The sequence below is a fragment of the Onychomys torridus genome, chromosome 1 (genome assembly GCF_903995425.1).
Source record: "Onychomys torridus chromosome 1, mOncTor1.1, whole genome shotgun sequence".
NCBI lineage: Eukaryota > Metazoa > Chordata > Mammalia > Rodentia > Cricetidae > Onychomys > Onychomys torridus.
In genome coordinates this window covers 151,193,387-151,211,911 of record NC_050443.1, presented here as the reverse complement: position 1 = coordinate 151,211,911, position 18,525 = coordinate 151,193,387, and the positions used below count along the sequence as shown (strand labels likewise).

Below are 18,525 nucleotides of genomic sequence, written 5' to 3'. Positions count from 1 at the left end.
TTCTTTTTCCCCTCTTCGTCCTTGATCTTTCTCAGTTGCTTTTAAATCGTGGCTTTTTGTTGTTGTTTATAAACTTTGTGTGTTGGACAAGTTGAGATTTCACACTTTTACAGGAGACATGTTAATACTGAATTACACTGTTTTAATATGAGTTAGTTATTTAATTTTAATGAAATGGCAGGGTCAGGCATAAGTGTTGCATATACTCCGTGTCTTTTCATCTATTAAATTTAGATCATCCATTATAATACTGAATTTGTTATAGTTCTAGTCACCAGATGAAGAGAAGAAATACAGTAATCCCAACAGCCATGAATCATGTAGGGATATTGAGTCATAAAGTAAATGAAACTATTTTCATATGATTTAAGTAATTTTACTGTTTGTAATTTCCATCTTGCTTTAGACAGACATTTTACATATGTAGTTGGGTATTAGGTTTTAAAACATTTGCTTTGGAGCTGGGTATAGTGGCTCATGCTTTTTATCCCAGCACTCAGGAGGCAGAGGCAGGTGGATCTCTGTGAGTTCAAGGCCAGCCTGGTCTACAGAGTAAGTTCCAGAACAGCCAAGACTGTTACACAGAGAAACCCTGTCTCGAAAAACAAAACAAGCCCTTTGATTTGGGTTGTACATACTGGATGTAGAACCAGACTTCCCACTAATGAACTGTACACCCCAAGACTGGCTGCCTTGTTTCCGTTTCTCATCTATGAGGCGCCTGTGGCACCTGCTTGAGGGAGCTGGACAGTGTGGTAGTAGAAAGGCAGGCACTCCTGAGTACCTGGCATAGTTACTGCTCAAATGTTAGCTGTCATACTGATGGTATTCTTTACACACTGATGTGGGTATCTTGTTGGCACAACTGTGTTTCAATCTCTAAGCCATTTCTGTCATCTCTCAAGGGACAAAAATGAAACGGCTGCCTGTGTGGCATTTCTCTGAAATCTTTCTGCTGGATGACGTACAGTAGGTTTTGGTGTCTGCTGTTGTTTCTGTGCCTTTTGAAATTAAGATGATAAACTCAGTGTTTGAGTCAGTTTAGTGTCAAACAGTCTTACTGTTTCTTTCCTGTCAAATTCCACTCCCCACCTGCAGATAGATCCAGAACTCATTAAGAACTGGGTTGGAGTAATCTAAATATTCTGCATGGACCATAATAAACTAGTATTATTTAGCATCTGTAATTCATGGGTTTGATGCAAGAGGATAGTGCCTTGAGGCTCAGTTGCCTGGATAAAAATGATAGCATCTCATTGGTAGGATTTTCTTTTAATGTAATTAGGTTATTTGTGGAGAGTTTTATGGCTTTCTTCTGGATGAAATAAATTGGGTAATGTATACTTACACTTTCTTTAGTCTCTCTTAAAGTCAGGATATTAAAAAGAATTCCAAAAAACTGAGGATATAGCCTACATGAATAAAATTCTAGCATTATTTTGGTGCCTGAAAGCTATAGCATCCTCTATGTACTGGAAAAATTCTGTTCAAAGGTCTGGAGAATTGATATAGTAGTTATGAGCATTTACTGTATGTTCTTGCAGAGGACGTGAGTTTGGTTCCCAGCACCCATTTTGGGCTATTCACGGTAGCCTATTCCATTTTCATGGGAGTCCAATGCCTCTGACTTCTCTGGGCACCTGCATTTACATGTACCTACCTACCTACCTACCTACCTACCTACCTACACACACACACACACACACACACACACACACACACACTTAAAAATAAGATAAATCTTTTTAAATTTTTTTATGCAAGTCAGCATATTCTTGGAGTCATATTCAAGAGAAGGGAACCATATGAAACAATCTCCTAACTGAATTGACTAAAGTGTAGCTAATGCGTATAAGAGTCACTGCATGCAAATGAAATTAAATCAAAATGAAGTCATTTCACATGTGAACTGAAGTTACCCTAGTAAACCTGGTTAAAGGTTGCACTGTTCATATTAATGCCTAGTAAGAGTGTCACTACTAAAATTCTGATGGGGGAGTGTTTTTTGTGAGTGTCTAATACTTAGTTCTAAACCTTTTTTGAGGAGACTGAAAAGATGGCTCAGCAGTTGAGAATGTGCTTGCTACTCTTCCAGAGGATCCAAGTTTGATATCCAGCACCCAGTCCTCCCTCACAGTTTTCTGTTAACTCCCACTTGAGAGAATCCAAGTCCTTTACTGGCTCCTGCAAACACCTGCACTCACATGACACACACATCTTTAAAAAAAAAATCTGCTTTGAGACTTTTTAGTTTTTGTGCTTTGAAGTTCTAGTGAATGTTAGTGCTCTGTGTGGGATGCATCAAGAACAGGTTTGTAAACCATGACAGCTTAGGTGTTTGGTTTTGAGACAGCGTCTTCTGGCCATCCTGAAACTTGAGCGCCTCTTGCCTCAGTTTCCCTGGTGCCGTATGCCCAGTGTGATGGCTGGGTTTTAAACCGAACACCAAAACAAAGTGATAACGGATGTGTTAATTTGTAACCAAGAAATAGTGTAGACCACATTGTTCTCAAGATGCAAAGACTTCAGAATTTATCAGATCAAGTGAGATACTCGGGATTGTGGTATCACATTAATGCCTGTTCACAGGCATGCCTGAGCCATAGTCAGGCTTATAAAGACTGCCTAACCAGCATTCTGTCGGCAGCAGCCAACAGTAGATAATGTAGAAAATAGTTTATTTGAAGTGGGTGGGACTCACGGTAAGAGAGAGGAGCTAAAGAATCAGGCTTCTAAATTTTGAGCTCCCAAATGGGTTTTATTTTTAAGCAAAGATTGCTCAAGGCCTTCTTTTTTTTTCCTCCAGTGGATTGCATGAGCTCTTTAAATAGCCCATTGCTCCAAGAACTCCTTGGGTTATTGAGATGCCTTGGCATCAAGCATAGTCACTAATACTAAGTACAAAGGAGGGTGGTGGCCACTCTAAAAAGTATTATGGGGAGTGCTAGACAAACAGGAGTGGCACACAGCCAGTGGGTTGTGAGATGCCACAGACAAGGTGGTAAGTAAAGGCAGTATAGCAAGTGGGCACGCAGAGAATGAGAGGGCTTCCTGTGGGTAGGCTGGCAAGGACTGCTGCATGGGTTCCTGTGAAGTTCTTTCACTTGGAGTGCTGTGTGCCATGTCTAGCTCTGCCTAGGGGAAATAGCTTAATAGTTAAAAGTTTTTATACTAGTGGGTATAAGAGAGTTGTGGAAAATGAAGTATAATACAGGTTTTTATTTCTGGTGAGTACAAGCCCTTTCCTGTGACGGGGTAAAGGGCAGACCGTTGCCTGTCTGTCCCGTCTAGTTGCACTGGACCTGTGCTGAAGCATCAAGTGAGGGAGTTGATTGGTTTTAGCCAAGTCTCTACTCACCCATACATCAGCTCTCAATCGTGTTTGTTTTGAGCTGGGAGATGTTTGTGGTTCTCATTTTTTTTTTTAATTCTAAAAGGTAGGATACACAAGGTGTCTAGCCCCCTCTCCTGACATGCTCTTGACCAAATCCAAAGGAGGGGGCGTGTAGTCCAGCAGTTTGGTTTTTCAGGTGATGTGTTTCTAGATTCAGTTCATCCCAGCTAGTACACTATTGTCTGAATCTTGTCTGGATTCTGCTTGTTCTTGCATAAGTCGTCTTTTTGGGAAAGTGCACAGCTCTGTACACTATATCCACACTAGTCTACTTCCTGCACTAATACTGCCAAGGTAAGGCCAAGTTTACCTCTGAAGGGCTTACTTTTCTCTAAATGAAGAGTTTGTTTTGTTTTTTAAAATCTACTCTGATTTGCTAGCATTATGATAAAAGATTTTCCCTCTAGAATCTGGCTAAAATGTTCAAAATCTAGCAAGTTACCCATTTGTTCTTGATAGTTTTAGTAATATAGTATAAGCCAAAATTAGTATTTTAGAATGCATATTGTGAATTACTTGAATATTGTCTTCATTTGCCAACTGTGACCCAGGAACAGTATTCCCCAAGTAGCTACATGGATGCTGGGGTTGGGAGAGATCAGTGAGTATTCCTTCAGCATCCTGTAAAGTCAGTTCTCTAACCTTGCCTATTAATAGGCAGTGGAGATTTGAGTCATTCAAAACTTGCTCAGTTCTCATAAACCTTTAGGCATAACAACCAACTTGTCCGATTCACTGATTTTCTGCTTGGAAGGACAGTTATATATGCTTGCTAGACTCAGATGCCTAATAGAAAAGTTGAAAATGATTGAACAAAATTGCAGACTGCTGTTATTGAGGAACCAAGTGTTGTGGAATATTAAAGATGTGTTACATTCTTTTATGCTGTAGAATATTTGTTTAATGAGGCAAAAATGTGTTGCATTCTTTTATGTTGCATTTGTTTAACTTTGTAAAGCTGTGTTACTTTGCCTGTCTAAAACATCTGATTGGTCTAATAAAGAGCTGAATTGCCAATAGGGAAGAAAAATATGTCAGGCTGTCAGGCAGAGAATAAATAGGAGAACAGAGAAGGAGAGGACACCAGGGGCTAGCCACCCAGCAACACAGCCAGCCACAGAGTAAGAAGGAAAGAAAGATATGTAGAAGAAAGAAAGATAGGGTTGGGGACTTAGCTCAGTGGTAGAGCGCTTGCCTAGCAAGCACAAGGCCCTGGCTTCGATCCTCAGCTTAAAAAAAAAGAAAGAAAGATAAAAGCACAGAGGCAAAAGGTAGACAGGATAAGTTAAGAAAAGCTGGTTAGAAACAAGCCAAGCTAAGGCCAGGCATTCATAAGAAAGAATGAGTCTCCATGTATTTATTTGGGAGCTGCATGGCAGGCCGCCAAAGAGCAAAGAGTTTTTTTAAAAAAAAAAAAAAAAAGGAAAACCCAACTACAACCAAGATTTGTTTCTTGGGAAAGAAATACTAGGGCCTGATAAATCTTGATGTAAGGCATGACAGAATGATTTATTTATGCCTTTCCAGGATTTGTTCACATTTCTGAAGAGTGCCATTGACCTCTTGGTACCTCTTACCTATTGATATATGTATGCATAAATTTCTTGGCCTCCTTAGTCCTGCTAATTAATAATAGGAGCTACCAAGTAAGATTTGGGAAGAAAATAAAGAGGAGCTATAATAGTACCATTTATTTGTTTCTTTTGAAATTTTTTGAAGCTGGATCGCTATAGCTCAGTCTGGTCTCAAACTTGCTGTGTAGCCAAGGAAACATTGACCTTCTGATCCTCCTGCCTCTACCTCTCAAATGCTGGGATTACAAGTATGTGTCACTGTCCTTTATTTATGTAATGCTGAGAATGGAACCCAGGCCTTCATGAATGCTAGGCAAGTGGTCTACCAGCAGAGCTACATCTCTAGCACCTAATGATAGCTTTGAGTTGGCTACTACACTAATGTTTGTGGTTAGGATCAGCAGAGAATAAATGCATGACACCATTAGAAATAAATCAAGCCCTCAGGAAGAAGCAGCAGCTGTGTGCCTAAAGGCCATTGAGGGTGTGAGTGGAAATGTACTGCCTTAGGCACACAGAATACCAGCTGCTAAGGTTAGTGCAGTTACTGGGACTGCTGAGGGAGAAATGTATAGGTAATTCTTTTTAAATCTGTTGGTGAAGCTGGGGAGGTTCTGAAAATAAGATCTGTTCTTAGGAGAACAAGGACTTTGGCTTCATCACCTTAGATGTCTTGCAGTGAGATTCTGGACAGAGGGTCATAGCAACTCAGTCACCTCTGAAAAGCAAGTGCCCAGCTAAGGTTATGTATCATTTACACCTGAAATTCAAGTTAGAAAATGACATGAACAAAGGCCATCTGCCTCTTAATAAAGCCCTAAAGAGTTGCTGCTCTCAGTGTCAAGGCACCTCAGCAGCCACTGTGGCCAGCCAGTACTCAGCATTATAAGACAAGAGGACTTTCTTGGTCTTTTAGAGGTTTATTGAAGTAAGAACAAGCATCAGTTGGACACTGAAACAGTTAACTAACTGCAGTACTAGAGCAGAAAGGCAACTTCCTGTGTCTTTAAAAATCACAAGTTTTATTCATTTGGGAAGGCACTACAATGTTATGTTTTCAGTGAATACATAGTTTTAAAGGCAGCAGTGAGTAGCTGTGATAGCAGTGAGCACAGGCACTATGCAGTCAACTCACTTTGCTATGGTCATGGTATGTAACTTACTCTCAAAAGAGCTTTTTTTTTAGCACTTTTTAAAATCTGGCAGTATGAAAAAAAAAATCACAGCTTATCTTTTCAGTTTGTGCTCTTTTCCAGAGAAACCTGTATGTAAAATGCTTTTTTTTCTGTATATTCTTGTTGGTAACAATGAACTACACATAAAATATAAGAATTACCTCTTAGAAAATAAAACCATCAAGAGATATTTTACAACAGGCGCAGTCTGGAAACTTATAATATTAAGAGTTTGGGATACCCTGAACCTTTCTGTCTCCAAGAAGGTCACTTTTTAGTATTCCCCAGGAGAGCTTCGTTAAGTAGCTTCAAGGTATTAGAACAAGCTCCTGTGTTGTCTAATGTAGACAGGGACCTAGCTCAGGAGTGTGATGGACTGGGCACTCTGAGTGTCAGCAGTATTTGGAAATGGCCATTTTGTGTAGTACAGTGTGCAGCAGCTCTCAAAACTTATTTATGTATGGATCATCTCTGTGCACTCGGATGAGGTTTGGATTTTATCTTCTCTTCAGAAACTAACAGTTTTAGCTTGTCATTAATATGTGGGTTAGTTTTGGTTACAGTTGCAATCAAATGGGATCCTCTCCAAGGTAACGATGGCCACAGCAAAGTGTGGGAAATGTAGTTTTCTACAATATTCCCTGATGGAGAATTAGTCCCTGGGAGAAATTCTCATCAAAGCACACTACACTATTGAAAAGTGCCATCTTACTGGAGTTACTACACATAGAAGGCCGTTAGAACTTGGCTTCCTGCTAGACTATCTCATTTTCACAACAGAAGTAAGTTGCGTATTTCTTTTAAGATTCACATCCTCACACATGTATTTCTTCCAGTTGCACCTTCAACTCATACATTGGGCAGTGAGACTGTAGTCATGTGGTAAAAATCCTGATGTGATCCATATTTTCTTCAAGGTGGCAGGTTTTTGGATTTTTTTTGGGGAGGGTTAGTTGTACAGAAGAGGCTGTTCGTATGGTTTGTTACTTCCGGTAAGTGACATTGGGATTCCAGCTTGGTAAAATTAAGCTGAAAGTATGCTTCTGTTTAGGCACGTCAACTAGACACATGGTCACACTTTTTAAGAAATCTGACACATACCTGCTGGGATGAAGTAGAGTACAACTGCTTCAATCTGGAATGTATAACAATATTGTTTTTACCTAAGATTTAGTCTCCAGTGTGACTTTCATATACATAATGAAGTTGGTTTTAAATTATAGGCACAACTTATTACCTCATTACAAAATACTAACTTTAAAATTAATCATTGAGGAGCAATTGGATACAAAACATTTAATCACAGAAACAGAAAAAAAATCGTTAGTCAAAGAGCATTTCAGAGAGATTAAAACCATGGACACTTAGTTGATCTTCTCTAGAGATCTGTAATAATCTGTCAACACTTTCCATGCTTTGGGGGCCATGAAGCCATCTGGTGGGTCTTCTCCTTCCCGGGCGAGCTTCCTCATACGAGTTCCTGAGATGAAGTCAAACTCGTCATGCCTGTCATAGTACAACAACAGAACTCAGTTGAGGTAAGTTACAGCTGACCTAAAAGATCCCTGGGATTAGATTACAGGTGTTCTTGTAAATATCTGCATGCGTTAAAATTGGCAATTCTCTCAGTCTTCAGGTTCTCACAGAACAAAAGAGGAATAAAGGCAGGTGTCTGCTCAGTATTTCTTGCACACCTGCTCTTTCATATTCTGATGCCAGAGATTATCTCATGTGAATTTCGTATGGGTATGAACTTAGCATAAATGCTCACTGAAATCTTTCTGTACTTTATGTCCTTGCACTTAAAATGTGAGGTGCTCACAGTGTATTCAAAAGCCATATGTGTGCAAAGGAACAGTTTTGTTACTGTTTTGGAGTTTCATATAGCCTAGCCTGGCCTAAACCTTGATAGAGCCAAAGATAACCATACAACTTTGATCACTGCCCCTGCTTCCCTTGTGCTGTGATAATAGGCATATGCCACTATTCCAAGTTCAAGAACTTTCTGTGGGTGTGCTGGAGATCAAACCCAGAGCTGTGCCAGGCAAGTGTTCTGTTAGTAAGCTACAAAGAGAGATATTTATGGACCAAGAACTACATGTAGAGGACTCCTACTATGTTGGGACACTGCATGTACAAGAGCAGGTCTTAACTCTCAAGGGAGTATTTTTCCAACTGGGAGCATGTAGACTGGAGACTTCCAGAGGGTCAAAATTTTGCCTCATCATGCCAATTGTCATGTCAATTAAAATTTTCTCTAGAAACTTACCTTGCTGGATCATAAAAGTCCATGGCCTTTTTAGTTTTATTGTAGGCGGCCACTCGGAATGGAATGATTTCCACAGAGGTGAGGCCAGGGGCCATACTCAGGACCTTGCCCCCGTGGGTAGGTTCATATAGGTCTTTCTTGGTCTCAGGGTGGGGCATTCCTGCTGGATCCCTGCCCACGATGTAGAAATTGGCCCCTGCAATCATCCGGCATCTGCAGTGCCACTGGACCTGGAAAATATCACATAGGGAAGGAACGTAATGGTCATGGCCCCAAGTCCACATGTTCCTCTTTATGGCGGTTCCTTAATTTCCTTTCGACGACTCAGGAAGACAGGCCAACTAGAAGCTGCAATGAAGTCCTAAGCCTTGAGCACTTTTTAAGCTGGCTTGTATTGGTGGGGCAGGGGCTTTGAAGTGAAATCTTTTTTTTAATGTGATGAGCTTTTCATCTCCCAGTAAAGCAGGCAGCCCTGGAATACTTAGTGTTGGGACTGTGAGTTATACATTCTAGTCTTCAGACAAACCAAAATTTAAGGGATATTACAGCTTCTAAGCCATCATCTGGCTGCCAGTAATGAACTAATTACCTTTCATATATAAGTGTTGATTCCAGTTCAGCATAACACTTGCCATCTTTAAAGTTCTGACAAAAATACAAAGGTTGGGAGGAGAGCTGTAGAAAAGTGTGGACCTCTGACACAACTGAGGAGAATCCCTTCATTAAACTCAGCATGGGACATTTGAAAGGGCTAGTTACGATCCTTTCAGTCACAGTCCTGGAAATTCCCAAGTCCACTACACAGGAGGTACTGAGGGACCAAGAATCTGTGGTGAACTCACTGTGCTGCTGCTGCTGCTGCTGCTGCTGCTGCTAAGAGATACTTCTCCCTTCTATCACAGAGTACTTAGAAATAATAAATCGTTAGCGTGGTGTGGTGGTTTGAATGAGAAAGGTCCCCCTAGTTTCAGGCATTTGAACACTTGGTCCCAGGTTGGTGCCATTGTTTGGGGAGGTTTAGATGGCACAGCCTTGCTGGACAGCCTAGTGTGTCACTAGGGATGGACTTTGAGTTTAAAAAGCTCCACCTCTTCCAGTTTCTTCTCTGCTTCAACTCATGCTTGTGGTAAAGGATATAAGCTCTCAGCTCCCTGCTCCTGCCCTGGCCTGCCACTTGCTGTCCTGCTTCCCTGCTCTGCTAGACTCATTCCTCTGGAACCACAAGCCCACATAAACTCAAGTTGCCTTAGCTGTGGTATTGTATCGCAGCAACAGAAAGTTAACGTGAGTCCATACTTCTTGCCCTGTGATTCCAGGTGAGCTGTGCTATCTACCTATCTCAGTTACATGCCAACCCCATGTTCTTCAAGCAATGTGTTTATGTGGGACTTGATGCTTCTAGATCCTTACAAATACAAAATTGACAAAGTTAAACCAGGATGGGGGAAAGAGTAACTTGAAGACTGTAGAATCTGCTCATTAAGAGTGGATCCCCAACATTTATTTAATTTTATAAATAAAGTTTTAGGCTGTGTTCATAGTCCCTTGCCCAGCTCAGGGAATTGCTCACCTCTGTGGGGCCAGCATACAACATAGGAGATGGAAAGATGGCAACAACAGTTGATTTAGGGTCCAGGACTCCTTCCTCCAGTACAGCTGCATGTTGTTTCATCCTCCAGTTCAGGGGCACATCGTCATCCTTGGTCCAGCCCCCCAGAGGGTGGAGCAGGAGGACGGGGTGCTTGTAGCCCCTCTCCAGGAGCCTGCGGCGGGTGTCCTGCATCAGCAGAGCATGACCGTTGTGGACGGGATTGCGCAACTGGAAGGCAAACACGGCATCTAGGAAGGAAGAGCCAAGGTTCAAAGTGAGCTATGTTGCTTGTCCATAAGAATAGATGGGGAAAGATGAAGTGGTATATTGTTCAGTTCCCCCAGTCAGTCTGCTAGCTTTTGATAGTTGACAATGTGCCTAAACAGTTAGGGATGTTAATCCAACACTACCAGCAGTGGCCAATTGCTTGGATGGGATGCAGTGGCAGGAAGCCACACAAGAGAAAACAGCACTCAGGGATTAAAACAGGTGCTGTCTACACCCTGAAACTCCAGTCCTCTTGTACCTCTCACCTTCATGAGAGCCTGCATATAGAGCACATAGTAATGCGGGCCAAAGTCTACAGATGAAAACCAACTGCACCTTCACCTTCAAGAAATCTTGAAAACAATTACATTTAGGGATGGATTCATGAAGTATTTTTTTCTAGTTCTAAGATGTAATTAATATATACCCTTTGCAGAAAACTTAGTAATTCCATAAAAGCCTAAAATGAAAATCACTTCTCTCAAAATGAAAAATGAAAAGGTTTCCTTCCTTCCTTCCTTCCTTCCTTCCTTCCTTCCTTCCTTCCTTCCTCCCTCCCTCCCTCCCTCCCTCCCTCCCTCCTTCCCTCCGTCCCTCCCTCCTTCCCTCCCTCCCTCCCTTCTTCCCTTCCTACCGTTCGTTGGTTTTGGTTTTGGTTTTGGTTTTGGTTTTGGTTTTGGTTTTTGAGACAGGGTTTCTCTGTGTAGCTTTGGTGCCTTTCCTGGAACTCACTTGGTAGCCCAGGCTGTCCTCGAACTCACAGAGATCCACCTGCCTCTGCCTCCTGAGTGCTGGGATTAAAGGCGTGCGCCACCACCGCCCAGCAAGGTTTCCTTTCTTGATCCACTGCCACCCCCGAGTCAGGTAGTGTCACTGACAGTCTGGTGGTCCCAGAGTCCTTCATGTCTCTATAGACAGAAGCAGGATAGGCTTGTTTGTTTGTTTTCTTCAACTTTCTTGTTTTCTGAAGTATGCTTATGCTATATATATAGTTCTGCAATTTGCTTTTGTACTTAATGGATGCAGTTTAGGAGTTAGCATCTGCCTATTTTAGGCTGCTGCATAGTGTTCTGTATGTGAATGTAGCACAACTCTGATATGAACAAACCAATAGATGTTATCACACTAAAAAAAAAAAAAAAAAAAAAAAAAAAGAAGCTGGGTGGTGGTTCACGCCTTTAGTCCTAGCACTTGGAAGGCAGAGGCAGGCAGATCTCTGTGAGTTCAAAGCCAGCCTGGTCTACAGAGTGAATTCCAGGACAGCCAAGGCTACATAGAGAAACCCTGTCTCAAAAAACCAAAAACAAACAAAGAAAAACCAAAAATAAAAAATTTAAAAATTTTTTGGGCTGGAAAGATGACTCCAAGTTTAAGAGTATGCATTACTTTTTCAGAGGATTCAAGTTTGATTCCCAGCATCTATGTCAGACAGATCACAAACTGCCTAGAACTCCATCTCCAGGGGAATCTGACCCCTCAGACACCCACACATACATGGCATACATCCCCCCACACACACATACACACCATTAAAAATAAAATAAATCTTTTTTTTTTTTTTTAATGCTGATTCAGCCAGGCATGGTGGCACATGCCTAAAATCCCAGCACTTAGGGCACAGGTAGGATCAAGAGTTCAGGATTACCACTGACTACATAATGAATTTAATGCCAGGCCCTATATAAAAAACAAACAATACTCTTGACACACTTAAATTCTCATCTACAGTGCTAAGGAGTATTGACAGATACACTAGAACCAGGTCACATACCAGCATTCATGTCTTTCCACTTCTGTTTGAGCTCCAGAGGTGTCAGGCGGTATTGGTCCAGCCCGTCATTCCACCTTATTCTCTCCAGCACCTGCAGGTCTCCACCAACCAGCCAGTCCCCACCTTCCATCACCATCTAGAGCAAAAGTCATTGAGGTTAATAGTAACTATACTGATTTTTTAAAATTGTATTTGAAGTGTGTGTATACATATCCGTGAGTACAAGTGCCTGTATGTGTGGAGGCTAGAGGTCATAGTTGGGGGACTTCTTCAATAGCTCGTCACTGAATTTTTTGAGACAGGGTTTCTCACTGAACCTGTAGCTTCAAATTTGGCTAGACTGACTGGCCAGTGAGTGCCCAGAAGCTGCCTGTCTTTGCCCGCTGGCAGTGGAGTCCCGCCTGTCTTTGCCCCCCTGGCAGTGGAGTCCTGCCTGTCTTTGCCCCCTGGCAGTGGAGTCCTGCCTGTCTTTGCCCCCTGGCAGTGGAGTCCTGCCTGTCTTTGCCCCTTGGCAGTGGAGTTCCTGCCTGTCTTTGCCCCCTGGCAGTGGAGTTCTGCCTGTCTTTGCCTGGCTGGCAGTGGAGTTCCTGCCTGTCTTTGCCCGCTGGCCGCTTGGCTGTTTCCCATGGGTTTGGAGGGCATCAAGCTCAGGGCCTCATGCTTGTGCAGCAAGCTCTGTACTGGCTGAGCCTCCTCCCCAGGCTGCCTGTTTTTCTTTTTGGCCCATCTTGAGTTACTGTTCTGCAACATTCCTAACAGTATTTATTTACCAGACTTTTAATCTCTGCACACACTTGTCTTCACCAAAGTTGCTGGGCAGGCTGTAGAGCAGGAGCCTGGATAAGGCCCTAGTGAGTCCCAGCAGCTCATTTCCACAACACACAAGTTGTGGAAGGACCATTCCCCCAAAGCTTCTGTTCATATGGATCACATCTATCAGTTTCCACGTTAGAAATTACAACTGAGACACTTCATCTGAAATAGTAATGAAGCTATTGCATGTTAAGAATAAACTCTTATCCACTCCCTTCCCCCAAATAAGAAGGCCAGCTTTACTTTTGTCCATTTGCTACTCTGCTAAGTATGACCTAACAGAAGACAGCCAGATCTTCAGAGCTGCTGCATTTAATCCGAGCCAGTGAGTCTTGGCTGAGCTGTATAGGAAAACCTAACTGCAGGTACATAGCTGGAAGAAGGAAGGGAGCCACTTATTGTGGCTATTCTTTGATACGAAAACATGTACTGGCTCCCTCCCCCTCTTTTTGGACAGGGTTTTACTGTGCAACCCAGGCCTTCTCCAACTTGGGATCTTCCTGCTAGTGCCTCCTGGATGATCATATTATAGGCATTTGTGGTGGTATTGTGTTCCCCAAAATATTGTGTGTTCCCCGAAATAAACTTATCTGGTGTCAGAGAACAGGACGGCCACAATATTAAACATGGAGATAGGCAGTGGTAGCACACGCCTTTAATCCTAGCATTTCAGAGACAGAAATACCTCTGGATCTCTGAGTTCAAGGCCACATTAGAAAGAGCCAGGCATGGTGACACATGCCTTTAATCCCAGAAATCCAGTCTTTAATCCCAGGGAGTGATGGCAGAAAGCAGAAAGGTATATAAGGCGTGAGGACCAGGAACTAAGTTAGTTAAGCATTTGGCTGGTTAAGCTTTTAGGCTTTGGAGCAGCACAGTTCAGCTGAGAGCCATTGGGATGAGAACACAGAAGCTTCCAGCCTGAGGAAATAAAACCAGCTGAGGAACTGGCGAGGTAAGGAAATTGTGGCTTGTTCTGCTTCTCTGATCTTTCAGCATTCACCCCAATAACTGGCCTCAGGTTTGATTTTATTAATAAGACCTGTTAAGATTCGTACTATAGGCATTTACTACCATGTTCGGCTCTTAAACACTAGTTTCCCTTTGTGTGTGTGTGTGTGTGTATACACCTTCCTGTACCATATGTGTATGGTGTGTGCATGCATGTAAAGTCCAGAGGTCAACATCAGCTGTCTTCCATGAGCTCTATTGGTACTTGTAAAACTTATACAAATTGTGTGTGTGTATGTGTGTGTAAAACTTGCAGGCACCTGTTCCCTCCTACCATGTGGATTTCAGGGATTGAATTCAGGTTGTTAGCCTTGGAGGCAAGTGTCTTTGCTCACTGAGTCATCTTGCCATCTCTACCATATTTTTGAGACAGTCTTTTCATTTAACATGGAACATGCCAATTCAGCTAGAATGGCTGGCCAGCAAGGCCCAGAGATGTTCCTGCCTCCACTTCCCTCAGTCTGGGATTACAGGCAGGTTTGCTGTGTCTGGCTCAAGTAATATGGATGCTGAGGATAGATCAAATTCATGTCTTTTTGCCCAAATAGCAATCACTTTACTAACCATCTCTCCAGCCTCCTGTTGTATTTTCTTAAAGGTAAATTGTAGTATGGAATCTGAAACTTCATGTGTTTTTTCATACTCTGTTTTACTAAAACTCCATTATTTTTTGAATGGTTCTTTTATCCAAGAATTACTGTATTATTATTATTTTATTACTATTATTATTTTTACTGTAACATCCTGGTCAACTAGAAACTGCTGGTTTACTGAGTTTGTAGTCTTCAAAAGCTGACATTGTATTTTAGGATTTTAAACACACACACACACACACACACACACATACACACACACATACACACACATACACACACATACACACACACAAACACACACACACACACACACACACACACACACACACACACACACGTGCGCATTTGTGAGCGTCACTGATAGTCTCAGAAGAAAACCTTCTAAGTATGAACTTGCTGCGACGCTCACAGTGACGAATAAAATATTGTTTGAAACCTCAAAGTTAATCATTGGCAACTAATAAGTATTCTTTCTTGTTTTTCTTGAAGTGACAGGATTTTGTTCATTTGAAAACAAAACAAAACAAAACAAAAAAACCTAAATATCCAAGTCTGAAGACATGCATTTGTAAACCCACCAGGGTTGCGATGGTATTTCAATAGCTGTTTTTTCCCAAACTCAAACAACTTGACAAAATCTTTTTTCTCACACCAGCCATCAAGGATCGGTGTGTATAGTAGAAGTAGCTTGTATACTTCCCTGTTTGGAGTAAGTTAGGAAAATCACACATAGACTCAAAGGTCGTTTTTACAGCATCATAAAGAGCATCCTTCGGGGAAGCTGGCAGTTTCTTAGTACAGGTGTGGTAACTGAGCGAGGCACCAGCAGTTTGTCCACAATTGCTTTGTGCTAGCCATGCCAATAACAACACAGGAAAACAGACTAACACTGTTACACGGTGTGGTGGTGTTGTGTTCCCCAAAATATTGTGTGACCCTAATAAACTTATCTGGGGTCAGAGAACAGAACAGCCACTAGATACAGAGGCTAGACAATGGTGGCACTCACACCTTTAATCTTAGCCTTCTGGAGGCATGGATCTCTGTGAGTTCAAGGCCACACTGGAAACAGCCAGGCATGGTGATTCACACCTTTAATCCCAGGAAGTGATGACAGAAAGCAGAAAGGTATTTGAGGCGTGAGGACGAGGTTAAGCATTCAGGCTTTGGAGCAGCAGTTCAGCTGAGAATGATTTTGGATAAGGACTCACAGGCTCCCAGTCTGAGGAAACAAGATCAGCTGAGGAACTGGAGAGGTGAGGAAGCTGTGGCTTGTTCTGCTTCTCTGATCTTCCATCATTCACCCCAATACCTGGCTTCAAGTTTGTTTTATTAACAAGACCTAACAATTCATGCTACAACACGGCTCTACACTTGTGAGTTCTCCAGCTAGGTCATGAGTACTGCTAGGGTTCAGAGAACCATGCTTTGAGAACCTCTGCTGGCACATCCCTAATGTTGTCTAATGTGTTTTATAGTGTTCTCAATGGACCTCCCAAGTAGATGCCTTGGAGGAAAAGTTGTTGTTGTTTTTTTCTTTCTACCATGTAATTATTTAGCACATTTTCCATGGAAATTACCCACAGATGCAGCAAAGTGTAGCAAAATCCAGGTATATAGTACAAAACTGGCAGTTAGCTAAAACCCAATTTTCTTGAAATGCCTCTGACAAGGATACCAAGACCACTCTCTGGGAAAAAGGACAGCCTGTTGAAAAATATGTGAAGGAAACTAGATACCCACATGCAAAAGGATAAGATGGACCTGTATGCTACGTGCAAAAGTTAAAATGGATTAACAGCATACATGGAAGAAGACCCCAAATTATAAACTGCTAAGAAAATAAAGGGAACAAGGCTTCATAGCATTGGGGTTGGCAGTGATCGCTTGGCTGTAGCACCAAAAGCACAGACTACAAAAGTAAAAATAGAAGCTGGCACTGCCCTGAATTGAAAACTTTTCTCTGAACTAAAGGACAGTCAACAGGGTGAGAAGGGAATCTGTACAGAGAATGACTATTCCAAATCATATGGCATCATAAGGGGCTAGTCGTACAACAACTTGAGTGTAGTGGTACATGCCTGTAACACTGGCTCTCGGGGCTGAGGCAAGGGATTATGAGTTTGAGCACAACCTGGGCTACACAGTATGATCATGTCTCATAAAAAGAACAGAAAACTCCTCCAAAACAATGATAAGTAAAATAACTCACAAGTAAAATGGCAGAGCTAGTGAGACAGCTCTGTGTGTAAAGGACCTACCTTGTAGAAGGAGAGAATGAACTCCCAACAAGTTGTTCTCTGAGGGTCACACCCTCATGCACTACCCCTCGAGAACACAAACAAATATCATTTTTAAAAAGGCTGAACACAAAACTTGAGTAGACATATCTTTAAACATGGTCTGTAAATGGGCAAAGCATGCAAATAGCCCACTACCACCAACAAGTAAGGCAAATGGAATCCAAATGAGAAAAGGTGGCATACCCATTAGGATGGCCATTATTAAACAAACAGACTCAGGAATATGTATTGATGAGGATGGAGAGGAACTGGAAAGAATCCTTATGCATTGAGATCTAAAAAGATGAAGCTACTATGGAAAACAATATGAAGTTTCATTTAAAAATGAAACAAAACTTACAAAACTTATAACTACTTTTTGCTTCAGCAGCCCTACTCCTCGAAGAGAGATTTGCACACCCAAGTCTCCAACTGTTTTCAGAAATCCAAATGTCCACCAATGGATACATGGATATACAAAAGATAAAAACAGCATGGAACACCAGTCAGCCTTTAATGAGAAAGAATTCTTGCCCAGAGCTTTCCATAGATAATCCTCAGAAAGTAGGAGAGTCACAAAAAGACAATCACGACACAGAAACCCTGAGGACAGGGAAAGTGCAGTAAGTCACAGAAAGATTATGTATGGTTTCACCCGTCCAAGGACAAAAATGGATACCTACAGTGTTGATACAGTAGAGGAGGCAAAAATGACTGAGAAGGCTGACTCAAAATACCTAGTAGAAAGAAGAAGCTGGTACAATGGGTGGTCCTGGCTCAGCTTCCCCATGACAGCCAGATACTGAGGTTTACAATGACTGCCTGCATCCCAGAGGGATTCAGAGAATGGAAGGTTAGGCTAGTGTGATTTTGTCACATCTGATATCTCCAGTTAATTTTTTTGTCACAAGTGGGTAGAAAAGGTGTGCTACATCTAGAATCCAGTGCAACCAAAGGGTGCAACTGGCTATCCTGTGTGGCACAGAACAGCCTTCACAACAACAAAAATAACATCTGGTGCAGAGTTTGAGAAACTGGTGGTAATTGTGCAATGGATTTGGGTCTGTTTTCATGGCCTCCTTTCTAAACTCTGTCCTCAGGCAAACCATTGCATACTCATATTTTCGATATTAGTATTATACATGACTTTGTCCTCACCACTTAGAATTTTGAAAGAGTCGATCCAGTCTCCAGGAGTTTCATAACACTTTGAACTCTATGGGTCAGCTCTATGCTGGACTGCTTTGGTGAAGGCAATACTGAAATGACTTTCTTTGCTACCCGGAGCAGAACCAAGTCTGTGAACACAGAATGATGCTGAAACTATACTTTTGGTATTCTGGAGTAAGGGAATGATTCTCCAAAGGTGCTCTGACTATCCCTAGAACTGTGTCCAGTCTCAAGAAGGAAGGTTCAGTACTTACAATGGCTTAGAATTACCCGCTCTCTTCCAAGCCATTTGACAAAGGCTTAAAGGGACTTGAAGATCATGCAAACTTAACATCATAGTTTTCAGTTAAGAAGGCCATTTTACATAAGGAAGTGGCAGAGTCCAAGTGTTTAAAGGTTTATTTATTATGTATACAATATTCTGCCTGCATGTATGCCTGCACTCCAGAAGAGGACGCCAGATATCATTATAGGTGGTTAAGAGCCACCATGTGGTTGCTGGGAATTGAACTCAGGACCTCTGGAAGAACAGCCAGTGCTCTTAACCTCTGAGCCATCTCTCCAGCCCCCAAGCTTTCTTTCCTACCACGTCCACTGGCTGTCATCAGTGGC

General features: G+C 42.0%; 1 protein-coding gene across 1 annotated transcript in view; it reads right to left on the bottom strand.

Annotated features, from left to right (window-relative positions):
* Positions 1 to 5,859: 5,859 nt before the first annotated feature.
* Papss2 (3'-phosphoadenosine 5'-phosphosulfate synthase 2) overlaps positions 5,860 to 18,525 on the bottom strand; it is a 77,346-nt gene continuing 64,680 nt past the window's right edge. The window contains exons 9-12 of the mRNA XM_036168598.1: positions 12,042 to 12,177; positions 9,983 to 10,251; positions 8,413 to 8,642; positions 5,860 to 7,649 (exon numbers count right to left, since the gene is read on the bottom strand). Of these exons, the coding sequence (XP_036024491.1) occupies positions 7,508 to 7,649; positions 8,413 to 8,642; positions 9,983 to 10,251; positions 12,042 to 12,177 (777 nt within the window). The 3' untranslated portion in view covers positions 5,860 to 7,507. The remainder of the gene's footprint in view (positions 7,650 to 8,412; positions 8,643 to 9,982; positions 10,252 to 12,041; positions 12,178 to 18,525) is intronic.